Source organism: Metopolophium dirhodum, chromosome 1, assembly GCF_019925205.1.
Source record: "Metopolophium dirhodum isolate CAU chromosome 1, ASM1992520v1, whole genome shotgun sequence".
NCBI classification, from domain to species: domain Eukaryota; kingdom Metazoa; phylum Arthropoda; class Insecta; order Hemiptera; family Aphididae; genus Metopolophium; species Metopolophium dirhodum.
Genome location: NC_083560.1, coordinates 17,391,162 through 17,418,563, shown reverse-complemented (window position 1 = coordinate 17,418,563; position 27,402 = coordinate 17,391,162). Strand labels below are relative to the sequence as shown.

General features: G+C 45.2%; 2 protein-coding genes across 2 annotated transcripts; both read right to left on the bottom strand.

Moving 5' to 3' along the window:
• Positions 1–15,343: 15,343 nt before the first annotated feature.
• On the bottom strand, positions 15,344–16,546 carry LOC132933568 (uncharacterized). Its single transcript, XM_060999835.1, has one exon. It carries the CDS (start codon positions 16,544–16,546, stop codon positions 15,344–15,346), a length of 1,203 nt encoding a protein of 400 aa, XP_060855818.1.
• A 3,345-nt stretch (positions 16,547–19,891) lies between these two features.
• Positions 19,892–20,620, bottom strand: LOC132933557 (proteoglycan 4-like). Its single transcript, XM_060999829.1, has one exon. The coding sequence runs from the start codon at positions 20,618–20,620 to the stop codon at positions 19,892–19,894; it is 729 nt and encodes a 242-aa protein (XP_060855812.1).
• Between the last annotated feature and the right edge of the window lie 6,782 nt (positions 20,621–27,402).

Here is a 27,402-nt window from a genome sequence, read left to right as displayed (position 1 = left end):
TTATGGGCTTCTTGGTCAGCCATTTCATTTCCTGGAATGCCGATGTGGCCCGGAATCCATACAAACTGGATGTATATATTTTTATTTTCTGCAAGAAAAGTTTCTTCTTGTATTAGCTTAGTGATATCTGTTTGGTTTCGAGTATTTGTGATGGCAATTAAATTGCTGAGTGAGTCGCTAAGTATTATACATTTTGTTTGGTGGTTTGAATATTCAGTGTGGAAATATTTTACAGCTTTGTATATTGCCATCGCTTCTGCTGTGAATATTGATGCTTGAGGTGGAAGTTTGTATGCTATTGTTTGATTGTTTATTATCATAGCGAGACCAACACCGTCATTTGTTTTGGATGCATCAGTGTATATGTGTACACTGTTTGGGTGTTCTTGCAATATGTTGTTGAGCATGTTTTTATATATGGATGGCATTGTGTTTTCTTTTTTGAATTGAGTTAAAGTAAGGTTAACATTGAATGTTGTGTTCCAAGGGGGAAAAATGTACGGTTTTCTTTCTAAAATATTGTTTATTTTTATATTTTCTTTTTCGGCTTGCTGTATGTGTGCATTTATTACTTTGATGGCTGGATTGTTGATATTTCTTTTGGTTCTGGCACAATATAATAGCAGTAGTTTTTCTCTTCTAAGGTTAGGTGGGATTTCATTAGCAATGTTTCTAATACTCTCAATTGGGCTGGATTTGAATCCCCCTATTGAAAGTCTTATAGCAGTATTTAGTTTAGTTTGAACCATGTTTAAGTGGTTGGTTTTGGCATTTTTTAACAGTATTGATCCATAATCTGTTTTAGATCGAATTAACGCTTTATAGATCATTAAAAGAGATGCGCTGTCACCACCCCATGATGTGTGGGCAATTATTTTGATTATGTTGAGTTTTTGAGATAACGAGTCACGAATATTTTTTAGATGAGGTATCCAATTGAGTTTGGAATCGAATGTTATTCCTAGAATTTTAATTTTATTATGGTGAGGTATAACTAAGTTGTCTAGTATTATATTGAGATCTTTTATTTTTTTTTGTTTTGTAAATATAATACTTTTGGATTTGAGGTTAGAGAATGAGAAGCCAGTTTTTTTTGACCAATCTGATAAGCTGTTAGCACTTATTTGGAGTAATTCTTGGACGGTTTTTAGGTTTTTGCTTCTGCAAAAAATGTTAAAGTCATCGGCGAATAAATTAGCTTTTACAGGAACTTTGATTGTTTCAACAATATCATTAATGGCCAAGAGAAAGAGTGTGACTGCCAGTGATGATCCTTGTGGGATGCCATTTTCTTGGTAGAACGTCTTTGATAGGGTATGTGATACTTTGACCTGAAATTGTCTTTCTTTTAGGTAGTTTGTAATATACATGAACATATTGCCGTTTGTTAAGATTTTGCTTAGTAGAGCTAGTATTCTATGTCTCCATACAGAATCGTAAGCCTTTGTTATATCCAAACTGATCATTCCGAGTATTTGTTTATGTTCGAATGCATTTTCTATTTCAGTTTTTATTGTAATTAAGTTGTCCATTGTTGATCTAGTGTGGCGAAATCCACTTTGCTCTTTAGAAAGTATTTGGTTTTTTTCTAAGAACCATGTTAATCTTAAGTTTATAATTTTTTCCATAATTTTTGTCATTGTGTTTAGGAGTGTGATAGGTCTGTATCCTTCAGTGGAATGTTTGTTTTTCCCTGGTTTAAGAATAGGAATTATTATTCCCTTTTTCCATTCTTTAGGTATAACTCCTGTGTGCCATATATTGTTATATATATTCAATAGAAATTTTTTTGCTGTTATGCCGAGGTTTATAATAAAACAATAAGGGATACTGTCTGGGCCAGGGCTTTTGCTCTGGCATTTATTTAGTGCAGTTTCCATTTCATTGAGTGTTATACTGGAGTTCAAGACAATTTGGTCGCTATTGTTCGGGTTTGTCATTGAGATTATTTGTGAGTTTTCGAATGGTATTTTTATTCCGTTAATAAATTCTTGTGTGTAGATTTTGTTGCTAAAATTATCTTGGAAGTAAGCGCCGATTTTTTCGGCGACATCTTCTGGAGCTGATGTTGTTCCTTGTTCGTCAGTTATATGAATTTCTTGGTTTCGGTTTATACCTTTCAATGAATGGATTTTGTTCCATATCTTGGATGAGTTAGTTTTGGAGTTTATGCTGGTTGTGAATTCTTTCCATGAGTTTTTTTTGCTTTTTTTTATTAAAAATTTGGCTTGGGCACGCAGTTTTTTGAGTTGTATGAAATTTTCTAAGGTTTTATTTTTTTTTGTACGTGTTTAAGGCGTTCTTTTTATTGATTATAGCTCTTTTAATCTCATCATTCCACCAAGGAACTTTGGGTTTTTGGTTATGGTTTATACAGCTACCGATTGATATTTCTGCTGCTGAGGTGATTATGTTAGTTAATATTTTGACTGCGTTTTCTATATTGGATTGGTCATTATATTGTATTTTGGTAATTTCTTCCTCTATAATATCACTGAATAATGTCCAGTTGGGTGTTTTTAGATTCCATCTACGGTTTTTATTCGTATTAGTATCCCCTATCCTGTGCATGAAGTTTGTGAGTATAGGTAAATGGTCACTGCTATAGATATCAGGCAGCACTTTCCACTTGAGTCTTTGGGCTAAGGAGGATGTGCACATTGTTAGGTCGATAGATGATAAGGTTCCATTGGCTAGGTTAATGTGGGTGGGGGATGTGTCATTTAGAATTACAATGTTTTCGTTTTCTAGTATTTTTTCAATTATCTTGCCTCTATGGTCTGTTTTTTCTGATCCCCACATGGTACAATGTGCATTAAAGTCGCCTAATATCATAAATGGCTTGGGGAGTTGTTTAATTATGTTTTCGATGTCGGAAAATTCGATTTTAGTTTGGTTGGGTAAATACAAGTTGCATACATTTAAATTTATTTCATTGAGATGTATAGAAATGGCAATAGCTTCGAGATGGGTTTTTACTTTTATTTGCTTGCTAGGAAAGAATGACTTGACATAGATTGCTACACCACCGCTGGCTCTTAAACCATTAGTTCTGTTTTTAGTGTAGCATATATAGTTCCTTAAAGTTTTGTGGGTTTGGTCAGTAAAATTGGTTTCTTGTAAGCATATGAAATCGGGCGAATGCTCGGCTATTAGTATTTTTAATTCATTTATTTTTTTTTGAAAGCCATTAAGGTTCCATTGTATTAGTTTTGTGTTATGTGTGAGGTTGTTTTCTTTTTGATTTACATTCATTAGAATTTGAGAATTTGATTAATTTATTTGTATATGGGCTTTACGAGTATAACTCTTGTGGAGTTGCTTGGAATAGTAGATTTGCTAATTTGGTGAGTTTGGTTTTTGTTGCTCGGTCGTTTATCTTAGGTCTGACTATTTCGATGGTTTTTAACATTGAAGGTATGTCAACTTTTGCTTCTTCACAGAGAGAATGTATGTTAATTGATTTATTGGAGAAATTTTCAATTATGTATTTGAATTGGTAAAAAGAGATATTGATTTCTTCGTTTTCGGAAAATAGGTCTTGTGCAGATTTTAGGTGGTCCTCATCATTTGTAGCAATATTTTCAAGCGAATTGCTTTTTTTTAATTTTTTAATTTGATCTTGAGGTGTTTTCTTGTTTTTTTTTGATTCTAATAACTTATGTTCAAGGTTTTTGGTCTGATTAGGTTTCTCAATGTTTGGCTGTGTGTTTGATTGTTCAGAAATTGTTGGAGATGTAGGACAACTTGATGTTGGTAGAGATCTTTTGATTTGTTTATTGGGTAAATTTGTATTGGTCGTTGTTTGGCTTAATATATTTGAGTTTTGACTGTTTTTAGGTATGGCAATAGTATTTACTTCTGTTATGTCGTCATCATGTGTGGGATATGAGGACGTGGTGGGGGCATCATCTATTGTTGGTTTTTGTGTAATATAAATATTGTTGGTCATGGTATTTGGTTCTTTTTTGCAGTGATTAGATGTGTGGCCGCTTTGTTTACATGCGTAGCAAGTAAGAGTGTCGTCCGTTAGAAAAATTCTGAAGTCTGTATTGTCATATTTGATTATTATCGATCCGGGTACATTTGCTGTGTCGTCGGGGTGAATATATACCTGTCTCCTAAAACTACTGATGTGAGCGAGCTCATCTTGAAAACCAGCTTTAAGGAAGGTTATTGGAGATAATGTCTTGATGTTTTCTAGTAATAAGTGTTCGGTAATTACTTCATGAGGTATTATCGGGTGTGCGTTAGAAATTATAAATCTCTTGGCAGGGTTTACTAGACGACGAAATGGTATTTGATTTTCATTAACGGTTATATACGAATAGTTTTGTGTCAGTTCGTCAACAGTTATTTTGTCTCTAAAATATATACAAAATCTGTTGTTCGAAATACGGGACGCAAAGATGATGTTTTTAGGCGGTGTTATTTTGCTAAATGCTTTAACATATTCTATTTGTGGTATTTCGTTTATCGTATTTAATATAATGGCTTGATCTTTCTTAGGAAACGTTGTGTTGGCTGTTGTTTCGGCAAAGGTTTTTGTGTTGTTTATTTTTGGTGGTGATGACAGTTGAGATAGTTTTTGGTTGTGCATATTAGATAAAATATCCGTAGACATTTTATCGGTTTAATTGGCCGCTATGTACCGGCGGCCGGTGTAATTTTGCGTTGCAATTACGAGTAAGATAAGATTACATATTAAGCGATTTAAATATATTAAAACTTAAAAGTTTAAAATAAATAATATATTTTATACAATGATATATTGAATAATATTTTTTTTTTTTTTTAGATTGGAATTTCTTTTATTTTTAACTGTTTATTTTCTTTTTGAGCACATATACAGTGCAGGTTTATTTAAAAAAGTATTTATATATTATAATTTACAATACCTAGACATTAATTCCTCATTTAATTTTTATATTATGTGTACTTAATTTTTGATTGTATAATATTAATTAATGAAAATAAAATGTTAATTATTATTAATTGCAGTTGTTTATTTTATATTTATTTAACATTTGTTTTCCTCGTATTCAATGTAAGTTAACGTTGATGGTACATTAATTAACCATTACAAAATCATAAATAAATATAAATTTATAAATATTAATTATTTAATATTGATTAAATATTTTTTTTTTACTTTGATTAATAATTATACAAAGGGTTCAACCAATATTTATTAGGAATTATATAATATATAAAAATCTTTTATCTATGAAAATTTAACATTTGTTTAATATTGAATACTTTTTTGAAATATTTATTTAACTTTGTATAAATATATCATTGCTGTGTGGGACATTATATTATAACGCACTAGTCGGGTGTGCCAAATTATTATTTACCTCATAATTATTATATTCCTATAACTGCCATGTGTCCAAACAATTATTATTTTCCAAATGTATTTCAAAACTATTCGACCATTGTAGTGTTGTGTGCGGGAGCCTCATCTTATCATTATTATTGTCATGTTTATTGTTTTTAATACAAATTATTATTATTCTTATTGCCCTAAATTCAGTTTTTCGTCATTTATTTATTAAATGGCGTTTCATTACCCCATATGGTGTTAAAACCTACGAGTTCCGCCACAACAATCTTAGGGTTGTTGCGCGGCGCGGCTCGTAGGTCACAACTTGAGTGTTCCCCTCATGTTGTGGGTGGTTTGCTTAGCTCTAAAAAAGCTCTATACTCTCACAGAGTGTTGGACAGGCCCGTTTTAGTCGAGCGCGGGTGTGCATGAGAGGGAAAAAAAGACGAGACACCGTGCAGGTTAGGTTAATTCGTTCTCGGCAAACGTGCACCCATAAATAATTTATAACTTATTATTATAATAAAATGTATGGCGCAGTAGCAGCGGCGCACTCGAACGATATTATTGAAAAGCTGCTGCAGATCGTTGAACGTGCTTCACGTAAGTCGTGCGGATAATTTTTTTAGTACACTTATAATACTGCACGTCATCCAAACGATCGAAGAAACCCGTATTGTGTTTTTGGTTAAAAAAAAAAAAAAACAAAATTATAACTCTTTCGAAGTGAATGTATAATATTATAATAACGGGACTACTAGGGATACACCACGCTCGTCTTTCCGTGTTTGCAAGAAATTATTAATAATTCTTACTCGTATTGAGTTATGTTTTGTTTCGTATGTTTTTTTTTTTTTTTGAAAACACGTTGGGTACCGTCGCTGGATTTAATTATTATTTATTTATTGTATTCTGAAAATTTTAAAACAATGGTAGATACCTATGATACTTATGATTAATTGTAAATATTATTACCTAATCTGTACCAAAAAAAAAAAAAAAATATATTGATAAATTGTACTGAATATTTCAAAAAATTAAATCAACGATAATTATTATTATTAGTGTTTGAAGTATGAAATATTTCACAAAAACGTGAAACATTGGAATTTTTTTAACACAATGTTCTGTGTTCTAAATTCTAATGTAAGAATTCAGTAGGTATACAAGATTTATGTATGTATAATATTGTATACCTACTAGTATCATTTAAACATTAAAATATTTAAAAATTTTGAATATCATTTGAAACCTAACCTAACCTAACCTAACCTAACCTAACCTTTTTTTTTTTTTTGAGGTTTGAACCGATCAGTAGGGGCGAACTGTTTGCTTACGCGACACACTACTTGCCCCTACCGACCATCGTTTATTGACAAAATCACGGAATTTACACATTGGGTAAGCTGTGGTGGGCCAATCCCCCACTCACTAACTCTTACAAATGTACACTTAACAACAAAAGACATGCATGAGGGGCTCTATCCCCTCAATTTTGCTCATTGAGCTAAAATAATGTAAACTTAACTAAATAATAGTGGATTCACGCCTCAGCTTGGATGGCTCTTTCGTCCGCTTCTTTTGTGGTTAGCACCGTCTCAATAAACTTGGAAACCGCGTCCCATCTCCGTCTTGAACTGAGCATAGTTGCAGTCATGGCCTCCGGGGTGAACATTCCATCCAGCATGACTTCCAATTCCCTCCTCTGGCGCCACCACCTGTCGCACAGGAAGACTGTGTGCTCCACGTCGTCAACTGGATGCTGGCAATACATGCATACAGAGTCATCTCTCTTCTTGAAGCGGCAGAGGTAGGCGTTGAAGCAGCCATGCCCGGTCAAGGCTTGCGTCATGTGAAAACTTACTTGTCCGAAGCTTCGCTCTGTCCATTGCTGAACGTTTGGTATTAGCCTAAACGTCCAACGCCCGTTTGAAGCAGCCTCCCACTCTGACTGCCATTTAAGCATGGAGCGGGCGTTTGCGTCTGCTCTGGCCACATCCTTTAGGATACCAGTAGACTTGCTTCGCTCCATCAAAGCTCTTTCCATTGCCAGAATGTGGATGGGGATTATTCCTGAAACCACCATGGCAGCCTCATTTGAAACAGTGCAGTAGGCACTAATAACCCGCAAGGCCATTTTACGCTGCGGAGAGGCCAAGGTCTTCTTGTTCCTCTCATACAGAAGAGCACTATGCCATATGGGGGCGGCATATAAAAGCTGTGAGTGCACCACTGATGTTAGTAATTTCCTTTTGACAGGCATAGGACCGCCTACGTTCGGCATTAATCTTGCCAAAGCTGAAGCCGTTTTCGTGACTTTATCACTTGTCACCTCGATGTGCTTTTTGAACCCTAGGACGCAGCTGAGCTCAATCCCTAAGTACCGGATACTATCCTTGAGCTCAATGTTGGTGCCCTTGTACTTGAAAACCGGCTTGACATAGCCTCTTTTGGTGGTCAGCATCACCGCCGCCGATTTGCTGCTGGAGATGGTCAGTTGATGTTCATCCATCCAGTCTGCCACCATATCAAGAGCGTTGTTCATGGCACTTTCCAGGAGCCACGTTGTTTTCCCGGTGGCAACGATCGCTGCATCGTCGGCAAAACATACAACTTGTACCCCTTCTGGGTACTCCATCCTTAGCAAGCTGTCATAAAAAATGTTCCACAGCAGTGGGCCTATGACGGATCCTTGGGGAACGCCCGCCGTGACTTCCCGCGTTCCAGCGTCTGTTTGCACTGATCTGCCATCGAAATAAGATCTGATGCCAGCTATGAGGTAGCCCGGAACCCTCTTCTCAATTAGTGCCGCGTCTATGTGGTCCCAAGGGGCGGAATTAAACGCGTTAGCGACATCTAGGGATGCTAAGGCGCATAGCCTCCTGTTGTACAACTGTCCTGTCCCAGCCTTTTCTACAATCTTCATCACGTGACTCACCGCCTGGGTAGTCGAGCGGCTTTTGACAAAGCCGAATTGCAGACTAGAAAGGCCATCCGGTTGAGCATACAGGTGGGATTCGATTTTGACTTTGATTAGCCTTTCGTACAGCTTGCCCACAGAATTGAGCAGACACAGTGGCCTGTACGAAGAAGGCTCTTCTAGAGGCTTGTTGCCTTTCCGGAGTAAGACTAGTTTGGCTGTTTTCCAACTCTCCAGGAACTGGCCGGTCCTAAGACAGGCAATAAACGTCGGGAGGAGCAGCTCAGGACGTACCTTGACGATCACCCGCAGGACCTCGTCGGGTACGCCGTCAGGACCCGGTGCTTTGCCTCGAGGTAGGTTGAGACCCGCCTGTTTCAGGTCTTCAACGGCAAACGTGTCCGCTACGGTCACTTGACTGTCAACTGGGGTATACTGGGGTGGTGGGCAACGAGGGAAGAGTCAATTGACTATTGCGTCCAGCCTTCCCGGCAACGTCAAACCAGGGATGGATCTTCTCCCAATCAGTTTTTTTGTGACAATCCTGTACGGGAGTCCCCACGGATCATTGTCCACTTCCTTGCACAGGAGCCTCCAGCACTTTTCCTGGCTACGGCGTATCTCTAGTCTAAGAGCTTTAGACGCCTCCCTAGCAGCTCGATGTTCCACGACACACAGCTCAGGACCGAGGCGCTTGCGTATTTTTTGGTACTTACGCCTTGCTTGCAGGCTCAGTTTTCTGAGAGACGCAATTTCAGAGGACCACCAATGCACCGGTTTGCGGTTGGTTTGGCCGTTTTTCCTCCTAGGCATGCAGCTGTCGCATGCTTGCTGAAGAAAATTTTGTAGACCCTGGTCGTCGAACACAATCCCTTCAGAAGGGACGTGGTAAGCTTTGGCAAAAGCTTCCAGTTTACTCGCATCCATCCGTCTCCACGACCATCCACTGAGAGCGGAAGCCTGATGATTGGCTTTGCCTTGTACGGTGAAGAAGATACAGTTGTGGTCGCTACCGATATCAGTATCTAGGACTTCCCACACGTGCATGTTCCTTAGTACAGCTTGCGACGCAAAAGTCACATCAATGTGAGAGCAACTGCCACCCCGTTCGAAGGTGGGGGCGTCACCCTGGTTCCTGACATACAACCCTAGAGAGCTCACCATGTCAGTTAGGGCCTCGCCCTTTGCGCAGGTGCTTGGGGAACCCCAGGAGGGGGAATGCGCATTAAAGTCACCAGCAAGTATTACCTCCTTGGGGCCTTGGCGCACGCTGTCACTGACGCGGCTCAGATACATTATGTACGACTCTGCCGAGTGTCTTCGACTAGGTGAATAGTAGCAACTATATACCCGGAGGTCAGGGATGTCGACCCACACAAATCCGTGGCCTTGGCCGTTGTTTACGACCCGTGTGTCTGGGTCAATGTAGATAGCGCATGACATGTCGCTACTGGAAAACCAGAAACCGTTATCAGGAATCCTATTTGGCTCGCTGATTATGGCAACATCCGCCTTCTTTTCGTATATTGTTTGCATGATGAGTGCTTGAGCAGCCTTAGCCCTATTGAGGTTGGCCTGAATGAATCTAGGCATCTTGTTTAACTGCGGTTTGTGTCTCCTTGTAACCGAGAGCTTCACTCTCAAGTTTTTTCCTGAACTCAGCTGCAGATGTTGGCGCAGCCTCGCAAGCTTTAGCGAAGTGGCCACTTACGCCACATCGTCTGCAGCACTTCCTGCGGTCTATCCCCTTGCAGTCCTTGGCCTCGTGATCGTATACGCAACAGTTGAAACACCTTGCCCTCCTATTTTCAGCTAGGCGGACACGGCTGCTAACCACGCTGATCTTAATCCTCCCCCTGGTTATGATGCCGTTGGCGGGGCCCATAGGCAAAAGCACCAGAGCTGTTTGCGAGCCACCATATGTAGACCTGAGACTAACGACATTGACGGAATCCTCTGGGATACCTGCGTCACGAGAGATGGTGCCGGAGATGTCCTCTTTGCAGGACCAAGAGTCTATGTCCCGAATCTCGACAAGGGATCTTTGTTGTAGCAGCCTGACGTGGGCGGCGTCACCAGATACCCTAGCTACCTCAGACCTCACAGTGTCTACTACAGACTGATCACCGCGTACTTCGAGCAAAAGGCCTCCGCTTTTGGTCTTACGCATACTGGTGATGTTGTCGCCTACATTAATGCCGCTTTTAATTTTTTGGGCTAAAGCGGGAAACTCCTCCTGATTGTCAACGTCGATCATGATAGCTGCTGGGCGTACTCTCGCTCTTTGTTTAGTTGATTCTCCTGGTGAATCGCCTGTAGTCAAGGTGCCACCTGCTGACGTCCCGGTCTTTTGTTTCGGCCCACTTCTCTTCCTCGCGACCTCCGTCCATGCCTCCTTACCATCTCCTTTTATCGATGCCGTAAGTGCCTCGATTTTCACGCCGTAATCGTTCAACTTCGAGTTAATGGATCTGATCTCAGCTAAGACCGGCGCAGCCGCATCTGAAGTATCCTCTACTGCCACGATTGTCGGTGCGTCCTTCGATACCGCTTAATAACCTAACCTAACCTTTTTTTTTTTTTTTTTTTTTTTCCTGTTTGAACCGACGACGTCGCGGGAATTGCTTTCGCATTACTTCCGCGACGCCGCCATCGTTTATTGAAATAAATAATGTAACATTATATGAATTTAATAACACACCTTTTGTTTTTTTGTCCCTTAGTGGGCGCACATTAAAGTTAATTTTTAACATTTTATTAAGAAATGACATTGTTGGCTTAAGGCCCGCTGGTTGCTTTGGTAGACTTCTCGACCCGGCTTTGCTGCCCGCCAGTCTTGAAGTCTCGTTCGTTGTCTTCCCGGCCCGGCTTGTTAGCCAGTCGGCCTCGGGTCTCGTGCGTTGCCGTTCTCCTTCATTTGTTTTGGAGTTCGCGTCTCACCGGTGACGGTTTGGTCAGTTTTCCTTCTGTTTCCTCCGTTCGTAGATCTTCGTGCTGCTCGGTGCGTAGACTGACCGGTCGGCGGTTTCTTGAGGCGTTCTGACTAGCGCCCTTTCTCATCAATCGCGATCGCCCGGACGGTGACGAATCGTGCTGCGGGCGTCCTACTAATGCCCCGGCGCAAACCTCCGCTGGTTAGGTCAGGGCAGTTTCGGATGATGATACTGGGGCGCTGAGTTTACTAACCCCTGGGTCCCCGTCTAACCTTCCCGGTCGTCTGTGCTTCGAGCCTTCGGCCTGTGTTGTTGTCGGTGGTTGGAGGGCGATGTTGGCCCTCCCTGGTCGCTGGTGTTGACCCGCCGGTGTTCGGTTTTATACAGTTTTCCTTCTGTTTCCTCCGTGTCTGGTATGCTGCGTGCTGCTCGGTGCGTCGACTGACCGGTCGGCGGTTTCTTGAGGCGTTCTGACTAGCACCCTTCCACATCAATCGAGATCACCCGGACGGTGACCAAGCCGTGCCGTGGGTGTCCTACTAATGCCCCGGGGCGCGCCTGCCGCTGTGGGGCAGTTTCGGATGATGGTACTGAGGCGCTGAGTTTACTAGCCCCTGGGTCCCCGTCTAACCTTCCCGGTTGTCTTCGCATCGAGCCTTCGGTCTGTTGTCGGTGGTTGGAGGGCGATGTTGGCCCTCTCTGGTCGCTGGTGTTGACCCGCCGGTGTTCGGTTTTATGCAGTTTGCCTTCTGTGCCTCCCCCGTTGGCCGGAACCGGAATTCCGTTTCCAGTCGGCACCACGTGGAGGTGGGGGTAGGACTCTGCCGACCAACCTAACCTAACCTAACCTAACCTAACCTAACCTAACCTAACCTAACCTAACCTTTTTTTTTTTTTTTTACGGTATCGTGGTGGGCCGGAGACACCCTAAGGCATTTCGTCAGCTCCCCCACATCGTTTATTGAAAAATACATATTACAATATTAATGTATAATGTTTTTACATTCTGTGACATACAAACGAATGGATGGCCCTACACCATCTAAAAAACGGACTTCGGCCCATAGCAAAGCAGACTTAATTATATGGTTTGATCTTGTCGCTGCCGTTCTCTCTCCTCAGCTTCCCTCTTCGTCAGCACCTCCTTCACGAACCGCTCTACCGCCGTCCAGTTACTCCGTGACTCCATCATCTTCCCCACAACAGTCTCGGGAGTTAATGGGTCGTTGATTGCAGCTTTCAGCTCCATTCTCCGACGCCACCACCTGTCGCACAGGAAAAACGCGTGCTCCGCGTCGTCCACTGGCGCGAGACAATCCACACACCTGGGGTTGTCCAACTTGCGGATCCTGTGCAGATACTGGCCGAAACATCCATGTCCCGACAGGAACTGCGTCAGGTGGAAGTTCGTCATCAGCTCGTGGCTCCTGGCGCACCAGGGACGAACGTCCGGGATCAGCTGCCTGGTCCAGCTTCCTGATGCCTCCGTCGACCATCTCTCCTGCCATGCCTCCATGGTGCTGGTTCTCAGATCGTTGCCTGCCGTGGGTGCCGCGGGGGCCCGCCTCCGGTCGAACGCCGCTTCTCTCTCCTTCGCCAGGAGGTCTGCAGGCGGCGTTGATGCAATCACGTCTGTGGCCGCCTCGGAGACGGTGCGGTACGCGCATGCGCACCGGAGAAGGACTTTCCGTTGAGCTCTGTTCAGGGTCCGAACGTTCCCTGGCACGAGCTCCAGCGTATCTGCCCAGCTAGGGGCACCGTACAGGAGTACGGAGTGCACCACCGACGACAGGAGCCGCCGTCGATCCTCTCGGGGCCCGCCCACGTTCGGCATGATCCTCGCCAGCTGGTTCCCGATCCCCACTGCTCTGGCTGCCGCTTTCTTCACCTGGCCCTTGAACAGCATCGACCTGTCCACTACCATCCCGAGATAGTTCATCTCGGTCGAGAGCTGGACGTCGCCGCCGCACAATTTGATCGCGGGCTGAGTGTACTTGTACCTGTACGTGAAGAGGACGGCTTCCGTCTTCTCCACCGCAATCTGGAGGCCGAGGTCGGTGATCCGCTGCTCCACCAAGGACAGTGCTTCATTGGTCACGGCTTCCAACTCCTGGGTCGACTTGGCCCTGGTGACTAGCATCGTGTCGTCCGCAAATCCCAGCAGCTTGGCTCCGCTGGGCAGCTCGGTTCTCATGACGGCATCGAATGTAGCGTTCCATAGGAGAGGGCCTACGACGGAACCCTGGGGCACGCCTCCGGAAATCTCGATCTCCAGCGTACCGCCCTCCACGCAGTTTGCGTACACCGTTCCCGTTCTCCCGGAGAAGTACGACCGGAACATGTTCTGCAGGTACTGCGGGACACTCCATCCCGGCAGGGCATCCAAGATGTCCGACCACTTGATGGAGTTGAACGCGTTCCTGATGTCAATGCTCACGGCTAGACAATACTTGCCTCCGTCGACTCCTTCCAGGAGGTTGGCCTGCAACTCACGTACCGCGTCGTCCGTGGACTTCCCTTTCCTAAAGCCAAACTGATTGGCCGAGAGCCCACCGCTGTCCGACATGTGGTCCTCGAGTCTTCGCGCGAGCAGAAACTCGAGGACTTTGCCGACGTCGTTCAACAGGCAGAGAGGCCTGTAGGAAGAGGGCACACCATCTGGCTTGTTCCCTTTCTTCAACAGCACCACCCTGGAGGTCTTCCATTCCGCAGGGAAGGTCCCACTGCGGAGGCAGCTGTTGTACAGGTCCAGCAGGATGTTCGGGTGCGCCTTGTGCACCGCCCGGAGTATCTTGCCTGTGAGTCCGTCCGGGCCAGGGGCTTTGTTCTTGCTGCCCGCCCTCTCGACCGCCGAGTCCACTTCCGAATCCGTGAACGGGACTACTGGATCCGCAGGGACCAACGGGCCGTCTGTTCTCGCTTGGTGTTTCGGGAACTGGGTATCGACGACTGACTGCAGCGTCACGTATTCCATCGAGGCTGTTGGTGGGGGACCTCTCAGCTTGCACATCACCAGCTTGTACGGCTTACCGAACGGATCGGCGTCCACTGAAGAAATGAGCTCTTTCCAGCACGTTCTCTTGCTGCGCAGGATGGCGATCTTCAACTGCCTCTTGGCTTCACGGTATGCACCGTTGGTCAAGGCAAGCTCTGCGTCTGCCCGTTCTTCGTCGAACTCGTGGGTCTGGTGGCGTCGTAGTCTTGACACCCGGGCGGTCATCCTCGTCATCCGGCGTTTGGCCCTGGTGCAGTCAGCGCGGAGAGCCTCGATGTCCGCGTTCCACCAGTGAACGGGAGGCTTCCTCGGGTAAGGCGTCTGACGGGCGGGAAAGGCAAAGTCGCAGGCGGCTGTGACCCTCGACCGAAGTGCGGAGGCCCCGCGCTCAGCGTCTTGCCAGTCCTGGAGGCCGCCTCGCTCGAGCCACTCGGCCAGGATCAGTCCAGCGAGGAAGGTGTCGTTGGCGACACCGCCCGCGGTGTTCCAGGCGCGTGGGGCGACGGTTGTCGCGGGAGTGGCTCTGCCTTGGTCGCGTCTGGGGGTCAGGGAAAACCTGATGTAATGGTGGTCGCTGTTGTTGAACACCGACTCCAGTACTCTCCAGTCTGTGATGCGAGCTGCAAGGGAGTCGCAGGACAGGGTGACGTCGACGATGGACCCGGCGCCTCTTGAGAAGGTTGGAGTTGAGCCCGAGTTCACGATGATCAGGCCGAGAGACTCGATCAGCAGCTCCAGTTCTTCACCTCTCCTGTTGTCGACCCAAACGCCCCACGCAGCAGATCTCGCGTTGAGATCCCCGGTGACGAGGACGGGGACTTCCTGTTGAACAGTCCTGATACTATCCTCGAGACAGCGATGCAGGTCCTGGAAATCTTCGATGGGCCTGTTGGGCAACGCGTAGCAGCTGTACACCTGGACGCCGTTGAGCCGAGCTGTGACAAACTCGGGGTCGCTGATGACATTGGTCACCGCTACTCCCGTGTTCGCGACGTAGATGGCCGCCTTCCGTTGTCCGGAGCTCACGTGCCAGGCACTGGATGCGGGATCTGCCTTGTGGGGGTCGCTCATCAGGGCGACGTCGACTCTTTCTTCAACCATGAACTGCGCGACAAGGTCTTGTGCCACGCGACAATGGTTGAGGTTGCACTGCACGAAGTCGAGTCCCATCACACCGCTTTACTTTCTTCTGCAGGCGCCTCACAACTCGAGGTTGAGGGCTGCGGCTGCTTCTGCTGTTGCGTCTGCTTCTGTAGGGCGCAGTCCTTCACCAGGTGGTCGTCCTTCTTGCATCTGTGACAGCGGCGGGGCTTGGCCTCGTTCCGGCACTCAGCAGCCAGGTGTCCTTTCCCTTGGCAGTGGAAGCAGGTAGGTTGGTTGTTGGACAACAGCTTGACCCTGCACCTGGTCCACTCCACGGTGACCGCTTTCTTCTCCGCTAGCGTGATGGCGTCCTTGAGTGGCAAGTGGAAGCTCGCGACGAACTCCCCTCTACCACCGGAGTTCTTGCGGATGATCACGTTCTCGGAGGTGACGCCGGTGACTCCCGCCTGCGTGACGCCGGCAACGACGTTCTCTGCCTCTGCCCATTCCGGAACTCCCAACAGTAGAACGGGCGTACGGGGCTCGGGTAACCTGACCCTGGCCGCATCTCCTACCACCTCCCGGATCTTCCCGGCTAACAGCGTGGCTTTTTCGATCCCCTCGACCTCGAGGAGAATACCTCCCGCCCTGGTCTTTCTTGTCGTCAGGACCTTGACGCCAAGGGATTGGAGGTTGATCGAGCCCGATACCTTTTTCATCACGGCTGCCAGCGACCCTCCATCAGTCGAGCGGTCGATAGTGACTGCCATAGATTTAGGGGCCCTCCTCCGTAGCAAAGCGATTTTGTCGATGGCTGAGCGTGGTTGCCGGTCAGCTGGTTGTTGTGGCTTCTTCCTTCTTCTACTTACTACCTCGCTCCAGGTCTGCTGCTCCTGAGGTTGCTGCCGTGGTTCATGCTGCTGTAGGGGTTGTTGTTGCTTTGGATTCAGCTGTAGCTGCTGCGGTTGCTTTTGTCGCTGCTGTTGTTTTGGCTGCTGTTGCAGCTGCTTTGGTCGCTGCTGTTGTTTGGGCTGCTGCTGCTGCTTCCGATTCTTGCCTGCCAGCTGAGGCTTTGGAGGAGGTGGCTCGCAGGCGGGAGCGTCTGTGTTGATAGTGGCATCCTTGGTTGCCACGCCTCCCAACACATGCTCCAGGATGCCCTCTCCGTTGGCCTGGAAGGGCGTAGCCCTAACGATTTCAGCAGGTGTTTGTGTGCACTGTGACTTACACCCATTGCTCTTGGTGCCCGTACTGGGCGTCCTGCTCTTTACTTTGATGTATTGGGTCATGATCATACTTGTATTTGATAGGGTTTCCTTGAGCTCTTTGTGCACGTTCCTGTTGCTCTTAGCAAAGGCACACATAATTTATATATCCCTGGATCATACCCAGAAGTTCATCTTCATCGAGTGCACCGATGTCGATGACCCTCTTCTGGGAACTGGTTGACCGCTTCTCTAAGCCCTTGATGTCCACGGGATCAGTGGCTTTTGTACCATTGTTGATGGTCCTAGACATCAGTTGTGGAACATCAGTAGATACGTCCCGACTCCTCGCTACTTGTACGGCTTGGCTCCCGTTCGACGTTTGACCAGTCGTCGATTCTGGGGTCTTGTTTGATGTGTTTTTGTCCATATAGTTCCCACGAGAACCTAGGGAAGTGGTCGTCCGCCGTGCCAGAGCCCTGGGTAGCACGGTAAGGCTGAATACTGTGGGGGGCGCCAGGTGCCCACAGGGTCCTCGTTGGCACGTAACTACCTCCGTGCCAAGTGACCCCCTAGACGAGTTGGGGGTTAAGGGGTTTTTTATCAGGGTTTTCCTTCCCTTAGGGCAATCACTCGGTGCGAGTAGGCTGCCTCCGCCTTACCGGCCCCAACCAACCAAGGTAAGGGCCGGCTCAGCGTTTTTTTTATATAGTGGTTGCCTTCCACTAGGGCATTGCTAACGACTAGCGGGCTACCTCCAACCTGCCACCCCCAACCAACAAAGGTCAGAGATGGCTCTTAGAACTCCGACTCCAGACAATTAAGGCCAGAGTCGGGTGTGGGACCGCTTAGTAAGACCCTGTTAAGGGCCCGCAAGCTCCCCCACCACGTCAAGGTGGGTCCCGTCGGGGGAACCTAACCTAACCTAACCAAAGGTAATATTTCATGAAATTTTCAAACACTAAACAACATTTTCATCACATATAAAGGAGAACGTTGGCTGTGCAATATCGTTTTTGTTTTTTTGATATCACTTCTACGAAAAAATTTTTATTGTTTCAAAATCCATTATTATTTGTGTTTTTCAAAATTTAATAACTTTTTCCAAAGTTTCGATAACGAAAAAATAAAAACAGTATGGCACAGCCAAAGTTTTGCTTTTTATGTGGTGAAAAGTTCTCAGTTCTTTCCCGCGCAAAACGGTTTTTTTTTCTATGTTGTGCATTAATTGTAAGACGGAGACCACACATGCGGGTGTGACAGCCTATCAAGAGGACTTTTCTCGCACCATATTTGTTGTAAAACTACCAAATTTTTACGACACGTAAAGAAAAACTTTGTCCGCGCGACAGCGTGTTTTTTTTTTTAATAGCACTATCCAATCATTTTTTTATAAGCAAATGAATATAAAACGAAAAAACAAACGTTTAGAAGCAAATAACTTTTGTTGTATTTATGTTATCTAAAATACGGGCACACTGTCGCGTAGATAATTTTCCACGCTATATGTTCAGAAATGTTGAGGCCACTACTACAAACACAGAATGATAAAAATCGTCCCGCACAAAACAGTTTTCGCTATGTTGTACATTCGTATGACGGAGAGCAAAGTGCGTTGTGCAACGTCCTCTTGATATTGACGGATGATCGGGGTGCGCTTTTAACGCACTTTTGCAAAATAAGTAAATGCGAGTGTAGGAAAGCTGACATGCATTGCAGTTCTAATTGTGCCATTATAGTAGATAGGTAAATCATGCACAAACAAATAGGTTAGAAAAAACGAATAACCACGGATAGGTATAGGTGTACTTGACATTTTCGCCAAAAGTTTATTTTGTCGTTTTCTGCACATGATAACTTTGTCCTGGTTGTTTATAGACATTTTTTTTTAAGGAGGAGGTCTCTAACCCATTTTCGTTTGAGTCTTCGTGGGGGGTTGTCAGGGATGTATTGAGAAGCAAGATAACTAATGTTGGGGTTACTATGGGAGCTAAATTTTTTGTGGAGTTTTTGGTAAGCAGTATTAGTGACTTAGTTTACGTAATTTATTCTCAGGTCAGAGTGGAGGGTTTTGTTACTTACATACCAGGGGGATTTTGTAATAGCGCGAAGGCAGATGGATTGGAATGATTGTATTTTTTGGATGTTACTTGGGGCAGCGCTGCCCAAAATTTGAATACCATAATACCATAGAGGAAAAATCAACATTTTATAGATAAGGATTTTGAGTTTAAGGTTTAAATTTGATCTTAAGAGAGGACGTAGTAGATGGTAGATGTAATCTGGAGTTTAGTTTCTTTCTTTTGTCGAATATGTGCAGGTCTTTCCAAGTTAACCTTTTGTCGAAAATGAGTCCTAAGTATTTGACTTGGTTGGTTTGAGGTAATAATTGGTTGCAAAGTTTGACTAGTGGGCAATTGTTTGGGCGAAGGGAGAAAGTAATGTGGCTAGATTTGTTTGTATTTATTTTTATTTTCCATAGTGTGAACCAGTTTTCGAGTAAGTTGAGGTGGTGTTCGTTCAAAAAACATAATAATACAACAAAACATCATTATAATAACAATTAAAAAATATAAAAATACATAGGGACGTTATTTTTCTTTTATGAGCATTTAAAGTTCAAAAATTGACAAAATCATAAAAATCTCTACAATTTAAAAATTACTTAGTAGTTTCAAATTTATAAAACGTTCAGTCTTTAACACCAAGTATTGTAAATGTCTAACAAGGTTTCTCATTAGAAATTCATACTGTTACCAAACGAGTAGTTTATGAGTTATAAACGTATTTAAAGTTTAGACAAGCATGTGGAGTTGATACGCCTACGACGGTGGTGGTGAGTGATCCGCGGTGAGCCGGTCGTTGGTAGTGTGTGTGTGGATGACACACACGTTCGTTCAAATTAAACACAACTATGGTGGTGGAGGTTTATTTTTATTGTATCCCGTACGGGATGCACGTAGGTATAAATATATATATATATAACAAGAGAATAAAAAAAAAAGAACAACGGACGGCGAATGGTTTATAGCAAAAAAATTAGTTAGGTTTTTTCTTTGCTGTCGTGGTGTGAGCGCATGGCGTGTGGCAGGCTGTCGGAAAAACAGGGGTTTCACAACTGACTAGTCTACGACGGCCGGTACTCGTTCTACGCGACTCGCCTTCCCGTCCCACCTTGTGCCTTTGTGGCGCGGTGGGGGAGTTGGCGTTGTCGCGCTGTAGCCTGTAGTGGCGGTTGACGAAAAGTGTAGACTGGTCGATGCGGTACCTGTACTTTGTACTGGTGGCCGCTGCGTACCGTGTCATACTCCCCCGCCAAACCGTCACACGGGGTACACTTGTACAGGTGTCTGTGTGTCATTATAGGACGGGGTGGCTTGTACTACCTCTGGTTTTCGCTTGAGGTAGACTTGCCCGCGCCCATGAGTGTTAATGGGGGTGTTTTGGGGACCCTACCGGAGTGTAGAAAGAATGATTCTCGTCCAACTCCGGCATCCCCTCGAACGCCACCAGCCAATCTGCCTCGGTTACTTCTACCGTGGCCTCCGATTGTTCTGGCGACTCCTGGCTGGTGGGTTGTCCCGGCTCCTTGGACTTGCCGTCCTTGGATGCCGGCTTGTCAACCTCCATCGGTGTTGGGTTGGTCGGAGGCGTGCCGGCTGCTTCCGGGTCTGAGGTTGGCGTGGGTTGCTTGGCAAGCCGACGTTGTTGGCTTGCCTCGCTTTCCCTGGCCTTCCTCTTCTCCTTCAGCTGTTGGAATTTCCGGCGGTTCCGTGCCCGCTGCGCCTCCGTCCTCACCCTTCCCGTTGGGCCGGGGAGTACCCCCGTTGGCCTGGGTACCGGTGCCGGCTCCGCACGTGTTACGGGGGCAGGTGTCGTTGCTGGAGGTGATGGCCTTGTCAGTGACGGTGTGCGGCTGCCGGGTGTTGTTGTTGATGGTGGTCGTTGTGGCCGCGACCTCCGCTGGATGTCCGCTGTACGGTCCGCCCAGCCCCGGTTGTAGATGGCCGCCCGCACTGGGTCCTGCAGGAGTTGGCGGGTAGTCATCCTCGCGACCTGGGCGGCTGTTCGTGGCTCATCCTGGCCACCGGATACCAGCCCCAGCCGTTGGATGAGATCGGCAACCTGCTGCCACTTCTCCTGCTGTTGGCCGGTCATGTTGTCTGTAAATGATTGTTATTATAGACAATTGTTTATTTAACGTTGGCCTATTGGTGCCCGTTTCTGGCATGACACATGTATTTTCCGCGGCGGTTGTTGGTCGGTTTGGAAGACTCCTTTCCCGACCTGTATCGCCAGTCTTACCGGTCCCCACCACTTAGGTGCGAAACCGGCATGAAAATCTATGTGTGCCTTAGATAAGTGGTGTGCTTTGTAGTAGACTACGTCGCCCTTGCCGAACTTCACCGGTGTGCCGGTGTTCGTGCTTGGTCTTACCACTACCTTTTTGCCTAAAATACGTTTCTCCCGCTCTACCCTCTCTTCCTGTGTTTTTTCGATGTGTACCGGTGCCGTTTTAGACAGCGCCCAATCTCCGGGTCTCTTGCACTCTCTGTCGAGGACAAGGACCGCGGGTGGGTAGCATGTCTGTTCGTTACACCTGTTCCGTATCGAAAATAGGATTGAGGGTAGTTTCGTGTCCCACGATTTATGTTTGCGCGCGTAACCCATTTTTTAAATCTTGATTACGGCGTTCGACTGGGTTGACCCTCGGGTGATCGACTGGGGTCGTCCATCCCTGTGCCCCCCCAGCGTTCTAGCGCGTTTTTCATTTCGTTTGACACAAACTGTGGGCCGTTATCACTGAGACACACGCGGGGGTAACCGAAACGCGAAAAGAACTCGCGTTCTAACGTTTCGATTATTGTTTTAGAGGTTGCTGTTCCTAAGGGGTAAGCCTCGGTCCACCTACTATAACAGTCGGTTGCTACCAGTATGTACGATTTTCCCTTACCAGAACGTGGGTATGGGCTCATGAGATCGACACTGATAACTTCCCATGGTTCACAGGGGGTTCTTGGTTGCATTCGGTCGTTTGGACGTGAGTTTAGTGGTTTCGTGCACGCACATACGTGGCACGCACCGACATATAACCTGACGTCGTTTTTTTGACCTTTCCAATAGTACCGTTGTCGAACCGCCCGGTACGTCTCTTTCCAACCCGGGTGGTTGGATAAGACGTGATCGTAACACCTCCAAATTGCATGTTGGGATTTGGTTTTTGGTATCACGACGGGTGTGTGGGAGCCTACGTTTACCCGATTTTGTGCTCCTAGTGTTCCGCGCTGGCCCGTCCCACCGGTGACCGGCGACTACTTCGTGGATTGTGGCGTCTTCGGACTGCCACTTTTCGAGAGTCGTCGCGGTGAGTGGTGTGTCGTCACTAACGTGGTTATCGAACATGGAAAATATACGGTCAGATTCGAGGTCAACACTGGTTGTCGGCGTTGTGGGCGCCCCTACCAATTTTTCTTCAAGTCGATCTTCGTCTACGGGTGTGCCCGGTGCCGGGTCACGGGATAACAAATCTGGTGCTTCGTTTTGTATTCCCGGGACGTGTACCGTACTAAAATCTAAATTAGCTAGTTGTAGTGACCAACGTGTTAATTTTGAATTTTTGTCTTTAGCCCTGTGTAACCATGTTAGTGCCGAGTTGTCGGCTAGGAGTTCGAAACGTCGGGTTTCTAGGTATGGACGGAATTTGTCTGTCGCCCAGATTATCGCTAGGCACTCGCGTTCGACCGCGGCGTACCTTGTTTGCGTTTCGCTAAACTTATTCCTAGGACACTATGCGTCTTTCCTCCGATCTGTCACCCTGTTGGAAAAGTACCGCACCGGCTCCTATTTCGCTTGCATCTGTTTGCAGACAAAACGGTTTACTATAATCGGGTGGCGACAATTTTGGTGATGTGACTAGCGCGGTTTTTATTGTTTTGAACGCGCGTTGTTCTACCTCTGTCCATTTCCACCGTACTCCCTGTTTTAATAGATTAGTGAGAGGTGCTATGGTAACCGCGTAATTATCTACGAACTGGTTGTACCAGTTGCACACGCCCAAAAATTTACGTACGTCCCTCACCTTTTTGGGAACCGGAAAATTGTCAATGCATATCAATTTTTCCGGTTGTTTTTGAATGCCCTCCGAGTCTACGATGTGCCCTAAAAATGAAATTTCGCGAAGGCCGATTTTACATTTTTTTGTGTTGCACGTTAGTCCAAACCTCTTGAGCCGCTCGAGAACCTTGTCTAAGTGGGCCTGGTGTTCGTACTCGTCCCTTGAAAATACTACAATATCATCCAGGTAAACTTGTACGAAATCATCCTGGTACCCCCTCATGACCTCGTTCATGAGTCTCACGAAAGTCATTAGACTATTCTTTAGACCGAAGGGAAGGACTCTGAACTGAAATAGACCTCTACGTGTTCGGAAAGCCGTGTACTTTCGTGCATTTTCGTGTAGCGGCACTTGCCAGTACCCTGACTTGAGGTCAAAAATGCTGAAAATTTTCGCGCCCCGCATTTGCCTAATCATTTTGTTGAGATCTGGCATAGGGTACGCGTCGGATTCCGTAACGTCGTTAAGCCTCCTGTAGTCGACACAGAGACAAAAAGTTCCATATTTTTTCTTTGCCATTACTACTGGTGCGGCCCATGGTGAGGTGCTTGGTTCTACGAGCTCCTGGAGTTCCATATCGCGCACCATTTCGTCGATAGCAGTTTGCTTCTGCTGCAGATATGAGTATGGTTTGAGCGCGATTGGGGACGGGTCTTTTAGCAGAATTTCGTGTTCAATTAATTTGGTACGTCCTACTTTTTCACTGAATACTACCGCGTATTTATTTAAAATCTTGGTTAGTTTCGCGCGAGTTTCGGGGTCGTTTCCGAATTCTAATTGTGACAGGTCGGGACGAGTGGCGGGTGGTTGAGATTTCCCTTTCCAACATGTCGACGTACGAATTAGCTTACCCATGTGAATTGTGCACGCGGCGTAATCCCAAGAGACTTCATTGTTAACAAGAAAGTCGTGTCCTAGTAACGCGTTGCAATACAAATTGTCTAGGATGGTAGCTTCGAATTTTATATCGAGTGCACCTATCCTAGCTTCGAATGTGGAGGTGCCACTGGTTGTTGCAGTGCGACCGTCCACCATCCGGACTGTGTTTGTTGGTCCGTGGGTGGGTGTTTTGCCGTATTTACGGGCTACTGTCGGGTTTACGTACGATTTTCGTGCCTGCGAATCTAATAGGGCTGTTACAAAACCTGACGGAAATTCGAGTTCGACCGCGGGGGTCGGAATTTTGTCTTGGCATGTTCGCGTACCGTTATTAGTCGTATTGCAATTGGTTGAGCGGGACAACTGGTTCTGAACCGCGATGGAGACTGTCTGGTCGTTGGTGTTAACCGCCATGACCATACTGTCAACATCGGTTGCCTCTTTGCTCGCCTGTTGCTTTACGTGCGCAGACTGACCTAACACGGGGATAAGCGCGGTGTGTGTGCTTGTGTCCCCGTCACCCGTGCGGGTGAACACCCGTGTCTCTGTTGCCTTTGTCCCTACACCTGTGGCTGCCCCATGAGCCGGTTGTTGTTGCACACACGTGTCACCGGTGAGGTGAGTGTGTTCAATGGTGGGGTGGTGTAGGTTGGGGGTCTGTGAATGGGTGCCGATTGCTTATTGGACGGAAAAAATGTTCGTAGTTGGTTGTTCTATGTGTTGAATTACCGAACTACGCGCTTTTCGATTACGCTTATTTTTTCAATGTGTACTACCGAAAGTGGGTGGGGATGCGTGGGGGAGTGGTGATGAGTCGATGAGGTGGACTAGTCCTCGTCGACTCCCCCGCCGTTTCCCGACGTGGTCGGTCTGTTTGGACACTTACTGTTCCAATGGAGTTCCCCACAATATCTGCACGGCCCCGGTGGTGTATTATCAGTTGTTTTCGCAAAAAATTTTTTTTTGACCGGAGGGGCTATTTGTGGGGTATGCACCCCTTTTTTAGTTTTAGGGGCCCATTGTTGTGGGGGCGGGTTGGTGTTGTCCGTTACCGGGTCCAAGACGCCTGCGATGCGTCACAGCTCGCTGAACGTCGACGGCCGGTGTAGACGTATGTGTGTACGGTAAGTGTCACGCGTTAGTCCAGCGATAATACCTACCAACTCCGGTTCGGATAGGCCGGTATTTACGCGGCGCGCAAGCTGGTTTTTAATCAGCACAAATTCCGTTAACGACTGTCTGGGCGTTTGACGTGTTGACACGATGTCGGCGCGCAATGGAGACTGAATTTCGGCGTTATTGAAATTTTCATAAAATTCCTCCCTAAATTCTGTCCAGGATAGGTCAAGTGCCCTGATAGAATTGTACCATGTACTCGCCGTTCCTTTTAATTGCGGCTCGACCGCCCTGCACCAACCCGATGGGTGTATACGAGCTTACGTCAAAATCGACTCGGTATTGTCTATAAACCGTACGGGGTCCTCAGCCCTAGTTCCTGTGAACTCGGGTAACGAGGCTCTTGCTGTACGCAAGTCCTCGTACGGTATTAGTACCGAACGTTCATGTACGCGTGCTTCGTATGACGCGTGTTGTGACGCGCGTGTGCTGTGACCCCAGTGGCGTAAACTGGGGGTCGCACTTGCGACCCCTGAAAATATCATAGGGTCGCAAGAGTATCTTTTTGCGACTCCAAAATATCATGATTTCAGTTTTCAAAAAATTGAAATATCAATATAATAATAAATTAACAAATTTATATTTTGAGAACCAATGTTTAACTTTGTTTTGAAGCACTGGAATTATTATAATATTGTATCCTTTCCACATTTCTTTATAGTTTTGTCATTAACCATTTTCTAATATTATTATACCAATATGTATATTTATATTTTATTGTGATCGGCCGACTCGAGTCTCAATGGCACCTGATAGTAAAAACGTGTCATAGTTTAAAATTATTATTTATTTGTTTTATACATGCATTTATTTTTGACACTTGTATTATTTTATTTCTTATCCGCGAACGATTCAAAATTAAAAGTGTTTCGACAACTTGCTAAAATGGATAAATTTATTGTAAAAATATCGAAAATGTCGAAAGTAAGTGTCTATTTTTTCTTTAAATTCGTATAATTGTTTAGTACATATACCTATTTAGTATGCATTAAGTTTAAAGTAGCCCTTAAAATATATTACTGATTTATATTATATTAAAACTACAATTTTGACAAATAAAAAAATATATAATTGATCTGTAAGTTAATTTTTAAATTAATTATTAAGATAATATTATATTATTGAGCAAATTAAATTTATTTTGGTATATATTTTTTGTATTATTTCGGTACTAATTGTTGTACCTGCTTAAGAAAAAATACTAATACAAATGCTCAGAAAAATGTTAGCTTATCTGAAGAAAACCTCCATTCTCCAGGAAAAAAAATCAAAAATGGTACCTAAATCTAGTGAATAATTAATTTCCTATCATATATTTAGTATTCGTATACAATTTATTGAAATTATATTTATAATAATTTAATATCATTAAATATTTAAGGATATTTTGTTAAATACCTACTTCTACCAATTCAAAGTGAAAATTCTTTAACTAGTTACCTACGTAAAATAAATAATAGTAAATGTTTTGGTTAATTTGTGTAGTATAAAAGTGATAAATATGTATTTAAACATACAAATTCAAATACAAATATAAACAGTACATATTATAAAAATCTAAATAGCAGCTGTTATTTAAAATATTAATTTTATGAAATAAAATAAAATAATAAATTGTTGTATTTTATGTTTTCATATATTCTTTAAGAAAATTAAACGTATTTTATTGACGGTAGTCAGTAAGTAATTATTACCCTACTAATTATAGTGCATATTCATAATATATACCAAATACCAATAGATACAATATGACAATATGTGTTTAAGCTTTTAGGGTTAAAATAGTTTTGTTGAGCTTATGTACTTGTAATATTAAATATAGAATAAAAGAAAACATTTTTGGGGAGATGTGATGGGCTAAGCCCTCCCAAAAGTCTGTCCAACCTAGAAACTTATTGCAACCCAACAATTTAGACCAATTTACGCCACTGTGTGACCCGTATAGTCGTGTTGACTGTCGCGCGTGAAGAACGGTCGGACTTGTTCGTGGCGGCAGTGTGGCTGGCGCTCATAATATGACCTACCCGACTGGTAACTATCGTGTGTACGAGTGGTTATGTGTACGGGTGACGGGTGGTTGGTGTACCGCGGGACTGCAAAGTCGTGTGCCTCGAACGACGTCGTGTCGTTCGTTTGTGGCAACGCCAGTTTTAACTTTTGTAGTTGTCCCGCAGCGGTTTTGAAAATGTCGGTATTTGATGGGTGTGCGGACTGGCCCTGTTGCATGGTCAGCTGGTTGTCGTAGTCCTCTGGCCGATCGTCCGTTGGTCGTCCTTGACTTGCCGTATGGCTTGTCGAGATACCCCTAGTCGATGGTTCGAAGATCTGACTGACGTCCGTGCTTGACAGCGTTGATCGAACGTGTGGTTGTTGTCCAGTGCCGTCCCCTAATCCTGCGATTGGGGGCTGCACTGGTTCGAACCTCACGTTCTCGGGAACTAGCCCGCTTTCCCTAAGGTGCTCCTCTAGTCTGACATACTGTAATATACTCGGGAGCTTGGTACCTACTATCGTAGTACTAATAGTAGATAAGTGGCTGCCAATATATTATAGATGCAGGTCGCAGACACTTTATTTGATGTTGAAGTCGTGGTTGATAATAAATAAAAGACAGTTGTTGTTTATTGTGAATTTTATTATATTGTTCGATAATTTTCTAAGTCCAAAATAATGTTGTACAGAGTGGCGTGAAGGTGCTTGCACTAATGGGTGGTAGTACACGTCTGAAAACAGGCCGATTCGGGCTCCCTTTTATATGAAGTTCCCCGTA

Coding starts and splice junctions, on each gene's coding strand:
- LOC132933568 (XM_060999835.1), bottom strand. CDS start 16,546: ATGACCCAATACATCAAAGTAAAGAGCAGGACGCCCAGTACGGGCACC.
- LOC132933557 (XM_060999829.1), bottom strand. CDS start 20,620: ATGACCGGCCAACAGCAGGAGAAGTGGCAGCAGGTTGCCGATCTCATC.